General features: G+C 40.7%; 1 protein-coding gene across 3 annotated transcripts in view; it reads left to right on the top strand.

Annotated features, from left to right (window-relative positions):
* Nucleotides 1-14,669, top strand: part of kctd3 (potassium channel tetramerization domain containing 3) — a 71,818-nt gene that overhangs the window by 12,968 nt on the left and 44,181 nt on the right. For 2 of the 3 annotated variants that reach the window (XM_067988906.1, XM_067988905.1), the window contains exons 1-2: nucleotides 9,562-9,618; nucleotides 14,122-14,202. In XM_067988906.1, the coding sequence (XP_067845007.1) occupies nucleotides 14,162-14,202 (41 nt within the window). In that variant the 5' untranslated portion in view covers nucleotides 9,562-9,618; nucleotides 14,122-14,161. Of the gene's footprint in view, nucleotides 1-5,233; nucleotides 5,308-9,559; nucleotides 9,619-14,121; nucleotides 14,203-14,669 lie in introns of those variants that run through there. The other variant, XM_067988904.1, reaches the window with a different exon arrangement.

Below are 14,669 nucleotides of genomic sequence, written 5' to 3'. Positions count from 1 at the left end.
ACCACTTTTTCTGCTCCCAGGTGCCTGAACATTCCTTTGGAACTGATTACTGAGAACTGCAAGTGCCCCAGGGTAACTCAGCAAGTTACTCTGGGGCATTTGCACTTCAGTGGTCAGTTACAAAGCAGTGCAACCGATCACTCTGCTCAGTAACTTCCCAGATGGCTTTGCTACACAACAGAGACATCATGAATTAATGTGTTAATATGGTATTTTTCATGGTTACATAATTTAACAGCCAGTATCTTAGACTGAACCAGACCATTTACAACTCTGAACTGAATTTTAAACCTCACATCCTATCCTGCACACAGACCATGCATTTCTATCACTGCAGCGTTACCCGCCTCCATCCTGACCTCAGCCCTTCCACAAATGAAACCCGTATACATACCTTTGTCACCTCCAGACTCAAATACTTCAATGCTGTCCTTTTTTGCCTTTCATACTCTGCCCTCCATAAACTCAACTTGTCCAAAAGACTGCCACATGTACCCTGCCTGCACTAAATCCTGCTTGCCCATTACTCCTGTCATCACTGACTTAACTTCGCTTCCTTTCCCTCAACGCATTAAATTTAAAGTTCTCATCCTAACCTTGAAATCCCTACAAAGCCTCGCACTTTCCTATATCCCCCTCTGCCACAAACGCAGCGTTCTTCTGGCCTGTTGTGTATTCTCCCTCCCAACACCCCACTGTTGATGGCAAAGCCTTCAGCCACTGTGGCCTTACTGTCTGCAACTCCCTCTGTAAACCCTTGAGCCTCCACTGTCACCTTTTAAAAACGTTGTCAACCATCTCTTCACCCAAGCTTTTGGTCACCCTCCTAATCTCTCCTTTCCTGGCTTGGCAGTTTATAAATGCTTGTGCTGCTGTTACTTCAACATCTAAATGCTGTCTAATTGAATTCTTCTGGTCCAGCATTGCATTTATGCACACTACTGTTACATAGAAATCTCATATTTCAGGAAAATTGTTTTATCAGAATCCCTTTTCAGACTTGTATTTTTAGTTTCAAAGAAAACTTTTTAAGGTGGTTAAAGTTGTCAAATGTTTCACCTAAAGCTGATATTGTGCAGGGTGGCAAAATATTACTTACATTAGATTTCATAATATAACAATTTTTAAAAAGCTTTCTATGATTGTGCTGGTTGCGCAGGGAGTTCTGTTTTGGAATTATTTCTTCCAGAGGGTTAATATGAATTCTGCATTGTGGAGGGTTGTATCGTGGATCACGTAGTGAGCTTTTTTCAATCATGCCACTTTGGAGGCCAGGCATTTTCCTACTAGTAGAGGAAAGAAATATTGTTGGACAATGACAGTAATGATTCAATCTTTATCATGCCCTTTCACTTTCTGGGTAGAAGCTGGAATAATCCTGCTCCCAATTGTTTTCTTTTGTTGGAGAAGGGGTAACATTGAATCCCAGCTTCGTCAACAATAGCTAAAGATGAAATTTAAAGAAATCTAGTTGTTTTAGTGCCTTTGACGCCCAACATGTCCAATCACTAGCAACAATCAACAACGCAAATTGAATGCTGAACTATATATCTAAGAGTACAATACAAGTCAGAGGAAGTCATGCTCTGCTCAGACCACACCTGCGTACTCTGTCCAGTTCTCGTCACTGAGACAAGGTATTCAAGTCCTGAAGACTTTTTAGCGGATAGTCACGTGACTGATCCCTAACATCAGAGCAATGACTTATGAGGAAAGATGGCAGAAACTTGGACTTTTCAGTCTTAAAAGTAAGTGACTGAGGGGCGATCGTATAAAAGTATATATTGTGCTGAAAAAATTATATCTGAAATGTTACTTCAAATTAAACTGTGACAATAGAACACGGGTATTTGGGACTGATAGAACGTTTTCTTTGATCCAGCACATGATCAACATAGAATGGATTTCAGGGTAAAATAACGAAGGCTAAAAGTCTTGAATCATTTAAGAATCAGTTTAATTCTGTGACGGGGAAGGGAAAGACCCTTCTGCACGCATTAGCCACAATAGGTTGAATAGCCTCTTTTGTCTGTATCTATCTTGTGATCTTTCAAACATTCCATACTCAAGCATGCCATGAATGGAGCCACAGCAGCATCTGGAGTAGCATGTCTGTCGAGGGTCACAGGTGAAGGGGAGGCAAGTGATCCTAAAGTTATATTGAGAATGGTACTTGCTTGTATTGTGTAGCTCCAAGTAATTCTTTAACTTGGCTTTTCTATAGTGTGTGTATATAATTGGATCATTCATCATTAATTGTAAATTCAGATTACACACACCACATTTTTAATGTGTTCCCTTTTGACTTAAAGTATGCACATTTATATGTGGCTTTACTGTATTTGGCATGGAAATGGTTAAACACCATATCCTGCTGAACAGCTGTTCAAAAGCCAATGTGGAGGTTTGTAGTAAGATAAATACTCCATGATAGAGAATTACTTATTTTGCTTTTGCTAGAGAAGACTTTTATTGGTAAGTTGCATACGTTGATGTCTAACTTGGTCATTTCCACACCACCTGAGGAAGGGGGAAGCCTCCGAAAGCTTGTGGGATTAAAAATAAAATTGTTGGACTATAACTTGGTGTTGTAAAATTGTTTACAATTGTCAACCCCAGTCCATCACCGGCATCTCCACATCATAACTTGGTGAAAACAGACTGTATAGCTCGGCCTTGCACTCTCAGTGGGAGCAATCATTTTGGTGCTTGACTGCCATCAGGAATGATTAGTATGATTTTGCACCCCAGCAGAATAGGGGATTCAATATTTTCAATGGCTATCTCAAACTTTAGAAAAACACTTCAATAGCACATGCTAATTGGGAGATGGCTTTTTTCCTTGAATTGTTTAAATGTCGAATGAAGATGTGACTAGGTCAGATAACCAAACGTGATATTTTTGTTAGAAAAAGAATGAAATAATATTCTGATTCATTATCTCAATCTAACTATCTCCCGCTGTTGCATACAATGGATAATATAGTACTGTGATATGTAAGGGTAATAACATTAGGCCTGCCGTCCGGAAAATAGTTGATGGTTGGATGTGTAGCATTCCACAGTAATTAAACATTTCTGAATTGACTGGATTTTTGATTTTTAACTTTTATAGTTTAGATTTTTTGCTATCTGCCCATTAATTTTTCAATGTGGCTGCATGCTTCGGTATTACCCTTCAGTTGAGGAAGGGAGAGCGTGATTAGATAGACCACAGTCAATAAAAGACAGGTAACCCCAGGACCCATGAAGATCTCTATGTAGGGTAGCCTCTTGTCTGGTTTTGAATAGATAGTTGGTTTTAGGGGGCTGCTCGGAAATTTTGATAACTGACAATGGGGCAGTAAAATTCAAGTTTTGATTGCCGCATTTTTTTTAAAAAAAGCATGTGTAAGCTGATCCACTTTTTTGCACATGTGCCTTTTTTTTAATGCAGTGACCTCTTTCATAAGCTGCACCCCTTGTTCAGAACAGTACTCCTGTCTGATTTTGGGCTGGGCAAAAGATTGCAAACTTTACTGTAATGGTGCAAAGTCCTTATTACAACAGAGCTCCATTTCAGCAGTATACTGTGGCCTATAATGCCATCTGGTGGTAAAAATGTAATATCTCAGCTTCACCTTTTGAAATTAATTCTTGCAAAGAAACTAATTTCTTGCCTCATCTGTAATAAAAGAAAACAAAAAAGCTTATCTTTGGTGCATCTGTTGAAAAATTGTATTTACACCTTCAAAGACTGAAACCTGAATTTAGTCGGGGTTCCCTTTATAGACTGGTTTTCTAAAATAACCAAAGGCGACTTGAGGAAAAAGTTTTTTACACAGCGAGCGATTAGGATCTGGAGTGCACTGCCCAAGGGAGTGGTGGAGGCAGATTCAATCATGGCCTTCAAAAGGGAACTGGATAAATACTTGAAAGGAAAAAATTTGCAGGGCTATGGGGATAGGGCGGGGGAACCTGACTAGCTGATTGCTCTTGCATAGAGCCGGCATGGCCTTGATGGGCCGAATGGCCTCCTTCCGCGCTGTAACCTTTCTATGATTCTATGATAATCAAACAAAAGCAGAGGAGTAGACGGGCTTGTAGAAAAATTAGTTCCATATTGGGTTGGGGGGAATTTGGAGGAGAGGAAATAAATTGTGGGGTGGGTCGTATGCTCCCTTAGAAGCTTGAACAAGTTGGACTGCAAATCAAGAATTTTGTTTCTGCCAGAAGTTATTGAAGATAGAGCTCAGGATCCCCTTACTTTTGCTCTGTAAATTCTAAAGACAAACACAAGTACAAAGATTTGAGGTGGGAAAGTGGACTTGCAGTGCTACTACACAGTGAATAACAGCTGAAATGTCTTCAACATCACTATATAACATCTGTGTGTGGCCATATGTCTATATTGCAAAGATAACCATATACAAGAAAGTGAAAACAAGAGTACAAAGTACAGACTTTGTTTATTAGTGTCTGAAAAATTAGAAATATTCTAACTTTCCGATATTAGAGGATGTGGTACAGAATCTGTAATACTGTTTTTTAATTGGTTGTGTTGTCTGATTTGCTTCTTCCTCATTTATGCTGACCTAATCTAAAGCTCAGCATTTTGAATTTGTTGCCTGCTAATTTATACAGTTGAGGTATGATGCTTTGATGGCACTGTGCGCTTGCACTCTTCTGCCCAGAATGATGTTTGGTTTCCGGTGTGGCCTGAGCAGAGATAACAGTCATTTAGGGCTGCTGGGGATTTGGTTTTGATGATCACTTTCTTTATATTGGCCAAAATCTACACTTCAGACCATTCAATGACTGATTGACCTAAGGTGTAGATTAGTGCAAAATGGGACTATTCACATGCACATAGTCTTTTTTTAATGCAGCAATTGAAAACTGAGATTTTGTTGTCTGGTTCTCAGTTGCCTGGTGAAGATCTCGGACTTTGCTGATTCATTGGTCAATTAGGAAGTAACAAATCAAGTCACTTATTGTGTCAAACAGGAGTGGCATTTTCAAAAGATTTGTTCTTGTCCAATGTTTATCATACAGAGGGGGTCAAATGTGTCATCCAAAGCTTTGAAGCTGAAAAATCCCTTGCTTTAACATAGTCTATTTAAGGCCACTGTGCAGCACTATACTTAAAGTTGTACATATAGTAGACATGCCTACATGAGCTATCAGTGCCACGTTAAATATTTAAAACAAGTGTCTTCCATTGCTATTAAAATATATATGTTTTTCCCCATAGATATTTATTGACCGCGATCCCACAGCATTTGCACCAATTCTGAATTTTCTTCGAACAAAGGAGTTAGATTTAAGGTAAGGAAATGCTTTTGTTTTAATCATAATTAGACTGTAGTCAACAACAGTCCAACTAATCCCAACAGAAATACACAATGTAATTTCTTTACTTTTACCTCCTTCAAAAATACATTTCCTAAAATGACTTCCGGTTAGACCTCTGAGCACATTGAAAATGTTTGTTTACATGGAGAAAGATTTACTTTCTTTGCTATTTGTAGCAAATCAACAATGTGAGTATAGAGACCATCTTTGTGATTTCAATACAAATAGAGAACAGAAGAAATTTTCCCCCGTTGTCTTTGTCACTTTAGAAATAACATGTGATGAATTGTGTGAATACTGTATTATAACTAATTATTTTTGTTGTAATAAATAATTATTGTTGTAGCTCCATCTAAATAATGCATGGATGCTTGCAATAATTAGCAAGGGAAAGCAATGAATTAGTGCTGGCATTTGAGTTGCAGTTATGCATACCTTTTGAATTTTGTTACTTTTTCTGATGATCCAGCACCATGCACTAACATATGTATCAAATATCAAAATCTATAATCCTATTAATGGCATTAATTTTGACTGTTGGGTGCATACCTGTACTGCTTCTTAAAAAATATTGCTTCTGAATGCACTGAAACATCATGTAACTAAGAAGACAGACATTGTGAGGTCGCATAGCATTTGATCAAAGGGCTTGCATAAACCAGTGTTATGCAATAGAAATTGCTGACTAGCCACAGATGTGGCCACAGTGACACTGTTTCAGCCACATGCACTAATTTTCGTAGAAAACCCCTTGCATACACTCACACAATACAGCTAAAGGTACTTCACAGGTGTACATTTACTTAACAAACATTTAACATCATTCAGTATTCATGGAAGTAAAGCACTTAATGATCAAAGAAACACATGCACACTCAGCTTTTCGTCTTACAATTTTGCCGACAAACGCACAAAAAGGTTAAAGTATACATGAAATTAAAACAGAAAATGCAGGAGAAGCTCAGCAAGTCTGTGGAGAAAGAAATGGAGTTAACGTTTCAGGTCAAAGATGTTAAGAGTTAAAGTTTTTGAGCAAGTACAGAGCCGGGGAGAGGGGAGGGAAGAAAAAAAGGGAAGGTCTGTGATAGGGTAGAGGGCAGGAGTGATTAAATGACAAAAAAAATAATGATGGTGCAAGGTAAGGAAGGTGATAATGGGACAGGTTAAGAAATAAAAGATTGGTCAGGAGTAGCTGTAAATGGCAACAGCAGAACCATTACCAGCACTAGCTGACCGAAAAAAATGTGAGCATCACCTCATCTTTCGTTTAGGCAGTTTATAATCTTCCGGACTTGATTTCAGTAACTTCAGATCATAACTACTGCTCCCATTTTTTTTGGAGGGGAGGGAACCATTAACAATATCAGCTAACATGGGGGGCCAAAAAGGGAAGTTGGGTAGTCAGCAGTTTGGTGGGAATAGGGTCAAGGGAGCAGGAGGTGGGTCTCATGGTCAAGATGAGCTTGGAGAGGGCATGAGGGGGGATAGGAGAGAAACGAGAGAAAGATGAGAATTTAGGACAGGGGCAGGGAGGAACCGTGGGGGAAGTTTGGCTTGGTGGGCTAGGGGAAGGGAGGGAAGCGGCAGAGGCAACTGAACGAATGGTCTCAATCTTAGAGACAAAGTAGTCCATGAGCTTGTTGGACATGAGGGTGGAGGCGGCAGGGGAGAGGGGTTTATAGTGGAGAACGGCAGCCGGGGGTTATTGTTGCATTCCAGGGTACTGAGCAGTTTTGGCAGAGGTGAGCAGGACCCGGTAGTGCTTTATGTCGTCCAGCCAGATGTGGCAATGAATGGCTAAACCAGTTGTCCACCATAAACGTTCATGCCTGTGTCCCTTGGACTTAAGGGAGTGGAGATGAGGGCCATACCATGGGAATGACCAGGGTGAGAGAGTAATGGTTTTAATGGGGACAAGGGAATCAAAGGTGGAGGTGAGGGTGTGATTGAGCAGATCGGTAGCTGCAGAAGTGTCGTGGTGAATGGAGGGCCAAAGGCTAGACAGTTGGGAATTTGAACGTGCTATTGTAAGTGACTTGGGGAGAGTTTTTTTCCCAGGGGTGGACACAGAAGGAAGTGGGGTTGGGAGAGGTGGAAGGGGGGATGTGGGTGGAGAGGGATACAAGGAAGTGTTCAGAGATGGCCTTATCCGTGATTGACATGATGGGAGTAGAGAGGCCACGTGAGATGTCAGGGTCGAGGGGGTAGCTGTGAATATGGGTAGGGGAGTTTATCTGGAGGGAGAGATTAAGGGAGGATAGGAGTGCAGTGAACTCAGAGGAGAGAGAGCATGATAAGTTGAGATGGAGGTTGAAATCACCGAGGATGGGAATTCGCTCAGTGCAGAGGCTGAGGGAGGAAAGCAGTGAAGATATCTCTGTGAGAAACTTGGCGTGGTACCTGGGTGGGAGGTAGAGAACGAGGATTTTAAAGGAGAGGGGAGGAACAAGGTGAGATGCTCAAAGGAGGAGGAGGTGAATTGGGGGAGAGACCCAGGTGTGATTTGGTGATAAGGCCCACACTGCCACCACGGTGGTCTGGGTGGGACAAGTGGTGGAAGGTATAGCGAGACGGAAAGACTTAATTAACGGAGAAGGTATCAATCACCCGTCAGCCAGGTTTCCGTCAAGGCCATGATGTCGATGCAATCATCCACAATAAGCTCAAGGGCCTCGTTCGCAAGTGAACGGACATTCTGGAGGGAGCTGATCCGCTGGCAGAGTCCACAGAGTCAGCGCTGGGAGGGGTGAGTAGGACGGGAAGGAGATCGGCTAGATTAGCCCCCAGCGGGCCGCTGGGTGGGAAAGTCGGTGAGAGAGAAGGATGGGGCATTTGGGGTTGCTGCTCGTAAGGGGGCAGCGATGAGTGCCTCGATGAACTCTTCGGTGGATGCCAAGAAAGGCATAGAAGGGAAGCTGTAGGCTTATCTAAGGGAGTCAAGCCTGGTACTGCGGCAGGAGAGTAGGAAGGTCGAGAAGCGCTGAAGGGTTGGGGTAGAGATTTGGGGAGGCAGAGTACCTGGGACGGGAGAGATGAAAGGAGGCAAGACAACAGGAGAGAGGGGCCTAGGAGGGGTAAAGAGAAAAAAAAAAGGTGAATAAAGAGGAAATGGAAGTGATGGGCTTGGGTCGAGAGCGGCAACCAAAACATGCACGCGAATGGACACGGAAACCAGTTATGTAGCTGTGGTTACATAGCAAGATTGGCATAGATATATCCTGATAATAAACAGGGAATAGAGAGGGAACCATAGGAGGGAGTCCATAGTTAAAGTCAGACATCCAATTGTGGGATAAAGTTTACATAGATAGGGTGGAGTTAGCTTGGTGCATCAACGAACTGATGTCCAGGTTTGGAGACAGGTGTGGTGGGTGAGTGAGTCCAGAAGCTATTTGAAGGGTAGAGTATCAGAGGACGCACTGCTGGAGGTATTTCCGTGGGAACGTAGAGCCAGGAGATGTGCAGAATCGATCACGGGACAGAAAAACGGTGGCGAAGTTGGAGGTCACTATAAGATCCAGAAGTGGCGGAGAAATGGACTACAGCCCAGCAGAGTGAATTTCTGGCCACAATCATGCTAGAAAATATAGCTGAAAAACCAGTAGGATAGGGTGGAGTCAGCTTGGAGCATCGACGTTCGATATACACTTTGGTTATTTGGAATATTTGTTGGAATTCCAGTTAAATTTTTATGCATGCTCACACAGCTTTAACGAAATATACGTTTCACTGAAGCTCCATGAACTTACAAAAAAGTTAAATCTGATCTACTCTTAAACATATTCAGTCTTTTCTTTTCTAACTTGAGTACGTCATCTAGGCTGACTCAGTGTAATACTGAGGGGGAAGTGCCTTACCGATGAGACATTAAACCAAATCTGCCTGTTCTGGTGGTTTAAATGGATGTAAAAGATCCCATGATTCTATTCAGAGAAAAGTCAAGTTCTTCCAGTGCCCTGGTCAACTTTCCTCCCTCAACCAATGCCACCAAAAAGAATGAACTAGTCACTCATCTCATTTGCTGTTGGTGGGATTTTACTTTGTGCACATTGGCTGCCATGTTTGCTTTCATAATGACAAAAAAATGCCATGAAACACTTTGGGAAGTCCTGAAGACAGGATAAGGCATTACATAATTTCAAGTTTTCTTTGATTTTGACTGTTGAGTGTTTTTTAAGAGACGTTGATTAAAAACTGTTGCTGATGCACTTTCCTTATCCTGCAGGGGAGTAAACATCAATGTTCTGAGACATGAAGCTGAATTTTATGGGATTACTCCTCTAGGTAGGAGTAATTTTTATCATTGTTCTGTTATTGCAATGTATGAAAGAGAATTTTTTATTGCAGAATATAGGGTTAATTTTTAAATGAAATCAAATAGTGAATAGATGATGAACTGTTGATGTTCACAGTAAAGAGGAACTTTATTATAGAGATAAGTTCCCATTAATATACATTATCAATATCAATTTGTTGTTTAATGCTTTTTACAGGGCTGCACCTGCATTCATCCCTTTGAGTCTTATGAGACTACATGGGCCGTTGCAGTGTGTCAGCTCCCTAACATTGAAGTCCATGGGATTGGTCAATTTACAGACCAATTGTATTCTTTTTTGTGAATCCATTTCCATTGTTATTTTATATGTGCTGCTCCACTGAAATGGAAAAGCCGAAAGGGCAGTAAACAACATCAATACATTAAAAACTTCACTTGGCGTGCATCCCAATAACAGTGCATAAATGTAATACCTGGTATAGTACTGAGCCATACAAACTGGGAAGATCTGAAATTCATTCCCTAATCCATGGTAAAAAAAAAAATAAGGACAGTATTAGATCCAAAGAGGAGTCATTTAAAGTTGCCAGAAAAAGTAGCAAGCCTGAGGATTGGGAGCAATTTAGAATTCAGCAAAAAAGGACCAAGAGATTAATTAAGAGGGGAAAAATAGAGTATGAGAATAAACTTGCAAGGAACATAAAAGTGGACTGCAAAAGCTTCTACAAGTATGTAAAAAGAAAGATTAGTGAAGACAAATGTAGGTCCCTTACAGACAGAAACGGGAGAATTTATAATGGGGAACAGGGAAATGGTAGAGCAATTAAACAAATATTTTGGTTCTGTCTTCACAGCAGAGGACACAAGTAACTTCCCAGAAATGCTAGGGAACCAAGGGAGTAGTGAGAAGGAGGAATTAAAGGAAATTAGTATTAGTAAAAAATAGTGCTGGAGAAATTAATGGGACTGAAAGCCGATAAATCGCCAGGACCTGATAATCTGCATCCCAGAGTACTAAAAGAGGTAGCCATGGAAATAGTGGATGCATTAATTGTCATCTTCCAAAATTCTATAGATTATGGAACAGTTCCTGCAGATTGGAGGGTGGCAAATGTAACCCCACTATTTAAAAAAGGAGGGAGAGAGAAAATAGGGAACTACAGACCGGTTAGCCTAACATCAGTAGTAGGGAAAATGCTAGAGTTTATTGTAAAGGATGTGATAACAGGACACTTAGAAAATATCAATGGGATTAGACAAAGTCAACATGGATTTATGAAAGGGAAATCATGTTTGACAAACCTACTGGAGTTTTTTGAGGATGTAATTGGTAGAATAGATAAGGGAGAACCAGTGGATGTGGTTTATTTGGATTTTCAGAAGACCTTTGATAAAGTCCCATATAAGAAGTTAGTGTGCAAAATTAAAGCACATAGGATTGGTGGTAACATACTGGCATGGATTGAAAATTGGTTAACAGACAGGAAACAGAGAGTAGGAACAAATGGGTCTTTTTTGGGGTGGCAGGCAGTGACTGGTGGGGTACTGCAGGGATCAGTGATTGGGCCCCAGCTATTCACAATACATATCAATGATTTGGATGAGGGAACCAAATGTAATATTTCCAAGTTTGCTGACGACACAAAACTAGGTGGGATCGTGAGTTGTGAGGAGGATGCAAAGAGGCTTCAAGACAATTTAGACAAGTTGAGTGAGTGGGCAAATACATGGCAGATGCAGTATAATGTGGATAAATGTGAAGTTTTCCACTTCAGAAGGAAAAACAGAAAGGCAGAGTATTATTTAAATGGTGATAGATTGGGGAATGTTGATGTACAAAGAGACCTGGGTGTCCTTGTATACCAGTCAGTGAAAACAAACATGTAGGTGCAGCAAGCAGTTAGGAAGGCAAATGGTATGTTGGCCTTCATGGCCAGAGCATTTGAGTATAGGATCAAGGATGTCCTACTGCAGTTATACAGGGCCTTGGTGAGACCACACCTGGAGTATTGTGTGCAGTTTTGGTCTCCTTACCTAAGAAAGGATATACTTGCCATAGAGGGAGTGCAGCGAAGGTTCACCAGACTGATCCCTAGGATGGCAGGACTGTTGTATGAGAGATTGGGTCGACTCAGCCTGTATTCACTCGAGTTTAGAAGAATGAGAGGGAATCTCATTGAAACATATAAAATTCTGACAGGGCTAGACAGACTGGATGCAAAGAGGATGTTTCCCCTGGCTGAGGGGGGGGGATCCAGAACGAGGGGGTCACAGTCTCAGGATATGGGGTAGGACATTTAGGACTGAGATGAGGAGAAATTTCTTCACTCAGAGGGTGGTGAACCTGTGGAATTCTCTACCACAGAAAGCTGTGGAGGCCCAGTCACTGAATATATTTAAGAAGGAGCTAGATAGATTTCTAGACACAAAAGGCATCAAGGGACGTGGGAAGAGATTGGGAATATGGTATTGAGAGGGGATCAGCCATGATCGTATTGAATGGCGGAGCAGTCTCGAAGGGCCGAACGGCCTACTCCTGTTCCTATTTTCTATGTTTCTATGTGAATTGCTTGGTCTCAGCTGGGCACTACAATCGAACTCAATGACCCAAGTCTGGTGGGGAGTGGGGAGGATGGAGAGAATGGAACCAGCCAGGATACACATTCCTAATTGCTGTTTAGTGTCCTCTGCTGCAAAAGCGTGGACATTGAATGGACAGGATTGGGTTTGGCTGTGATGCTGTCCGCAGGTAAATAGTCTGCAAACACTCACTGGCTAGACTTCAAAATGAGGCATGACAATGGGTAAGATGCTGGAGGACTGCTAGCACTTGTGAAACTGAGCAATACAATGAGTCAGCAGCCTGAGAAGGGGGGAAAAAAGCAGGAAACAAATATCACTGTACTTATCTAGGGGTAAGTAATTACTATTCCTAGTACTTGTCTCTACACTAAAGCTTCTCTTTAACATTTCAGTGGGATGCATTTATGTTTATTCCAGTTCCACTGTAAAATCTAAGTTGCAAAATGGTCAGCAGAGAATGTAAAACTAGAACTGTAAATCAAAAAAGATATAGCAGGGGGGAAAATTAAGTTGCTTTTTCAATGAATGGGAGCACGCATGCACATCTGTTGCAGTACTTAGTATGTCTTGTTTAACAATTCCTGCTTGTGCAGTATGGTTCAGATCTACTATACACATTCCACAAATGATTGAAGTCTTGAATTTGTTATGAAAGTTTTATTCACAAGTGGGGTATGTTGTCATTCAATTGTTCTCCAAAGCATAGTCTGTTCATACCATGGGTGAAATGTAAAGATATGTAAAAATTATTTTAAAAGTTAACAATATATACAAAGTCAGGATGGAATATATTACTTTCCAGTTTTAGCTGCCACCTTGTACATTTGTTGGTTCTAGCCTCAGTCTTTCTTCATTTACTGATATTCTTGTTCTCACTATCACTTCTCACTGAACTGAAATGCTCATTTCTCCTTCACAGCTAAAGCTCCTTGCATGAGTCTTGGTTTCCTCTTTTATGCCAAACACTTCTTTTTCTATCAACTGTTCTCGACTTTCTGTAAAACCTATGTCTGTTCAAGCAAAATAGCTCTCAAACCCGGACAGGATACAAGGAAAGCTTGTCAACTGATAAGCATGGTCCCTCTCTCACCTCTAGCCTTTAATCTCTTTCTTTCCTTTGCATTCTTGCTCGTTTTTCTTGTTTTGTTGATAGTTCTGTAAACTTTTGCCTGTTGTTCCTTCTACAGTCCAAGTACAATGTTCTACATCTTCACTGTATGAAAATCAACTCTTCAGTCTCTTACTTTTCTTTCCCAGGGCCTCAAAGCTCTACAATTTTGGAACTCCTTATTCCTTCTACAGTCTAACCACTTGCTTCTCGATTTTTCTCATCTCTCTGTCAATCCTGTTGATGTCCTGCAGTATGTCCTTGGTCCTTCACCTTAATTTCTTAATCTTAAAAGTTGTAATTTTCTTTTAAACAGATAAAGGTGCTTTCTAAGTAATTTCCATAACCTTCCTACCAACACTCAGTGGAAACTAACCTAGTACGGATCTAAGTAGTTTCATGGCACAGGTTATCCATGGAATTGATTCCATCCATAAAACTTCCCTTGAAGAGAATAAACCCCTTCTTAGAACAAACCTTTTTTTTTAACACTATCAGCATTGGAGCTTTTTGGTTTTGAATTGATAATGATAGTAAGGGCTCTACTATAAACAAAGATTTAATTTTTGTTTAAATTAAATTTGAATAGAAATTCTTTTTTCCCTTCCTTGGGATTTTTTTCATGTGAGATTGCGAGGCATTGTTTTATATTTGATTGGGTCATCCACATTGTTACTGGTCAATGCACAATTCCTTGTGTTAAATGAAAGAGAATCTCAGGTTTGTCAAATGCTAGAAAAGTGCTAAGTGAGCTTTTATTTGAAAGTGGGTTGATGCCTGAAAAGGTATTTTCTTTATATATGATTTTGTATTTACTTAGTGCGCCGTCTGTTGTTGTGTGAAGAACTTGAGCGGTCGTCATGTGGCAGTGTTCTCTTCCATGGCTATCTGCCACCTCCAGGTACATCTGTTTTTTATTTTAATCCGGAACTCAAGTGTGCGACCAGGGCTCTGCTAATACTATTCTCTTCACACTAGACACAAAAAATAGCCTTCCATCATAATGAATAATGTACCACTACTTCACATATGCAGACTGCTAGCAACCAATGCTTTTTCATGTTGTTGATTATTTGTGCTTTATTTGGTAGTTTTTAACTTCTTTCACTCTTTTGCCATGACCATGCTTTTTTTTGTAGGGAGGGTGGCACAGTTTTATATTTGATTGGTAGGTCTGGTTCAACAAAACTATGCTACAGATTTCTCCACAACAGTGTTACTCTGCATTGGCCAAAAGGGATGCGTTTTGTCGCTCAGGATGTAGTATCCATGTCATTTGTCATTATTTTAAATCCCTATCTCCTCCTCTAGCATAAGTCCTGTCACCGCTATTGAGAGGCAGTTCATACACCGATCAGACTAAAAATC

The sequence above is a fragment of the Heptranchias perlo genome, chromosome 8 (assembly GCF_035084215.1).
Source record: "Heptranchias perlo isolate sHepPer1 chromosome 8, sHepPer1.hap1, whole genome shotgun sequence".
Lineage (NCBI taxonomy): Eukaryota > Metazoa > Chordata > Chondrichthyes > Hexanchiformes > Hexanchidae > Heptranchias > Heptranchias perlo.
The sequence above is the reverse complement of the archived record's forward strand: the minus strand, read 5'-3'. Positions and strand labels throughout refer to the sequence as shown.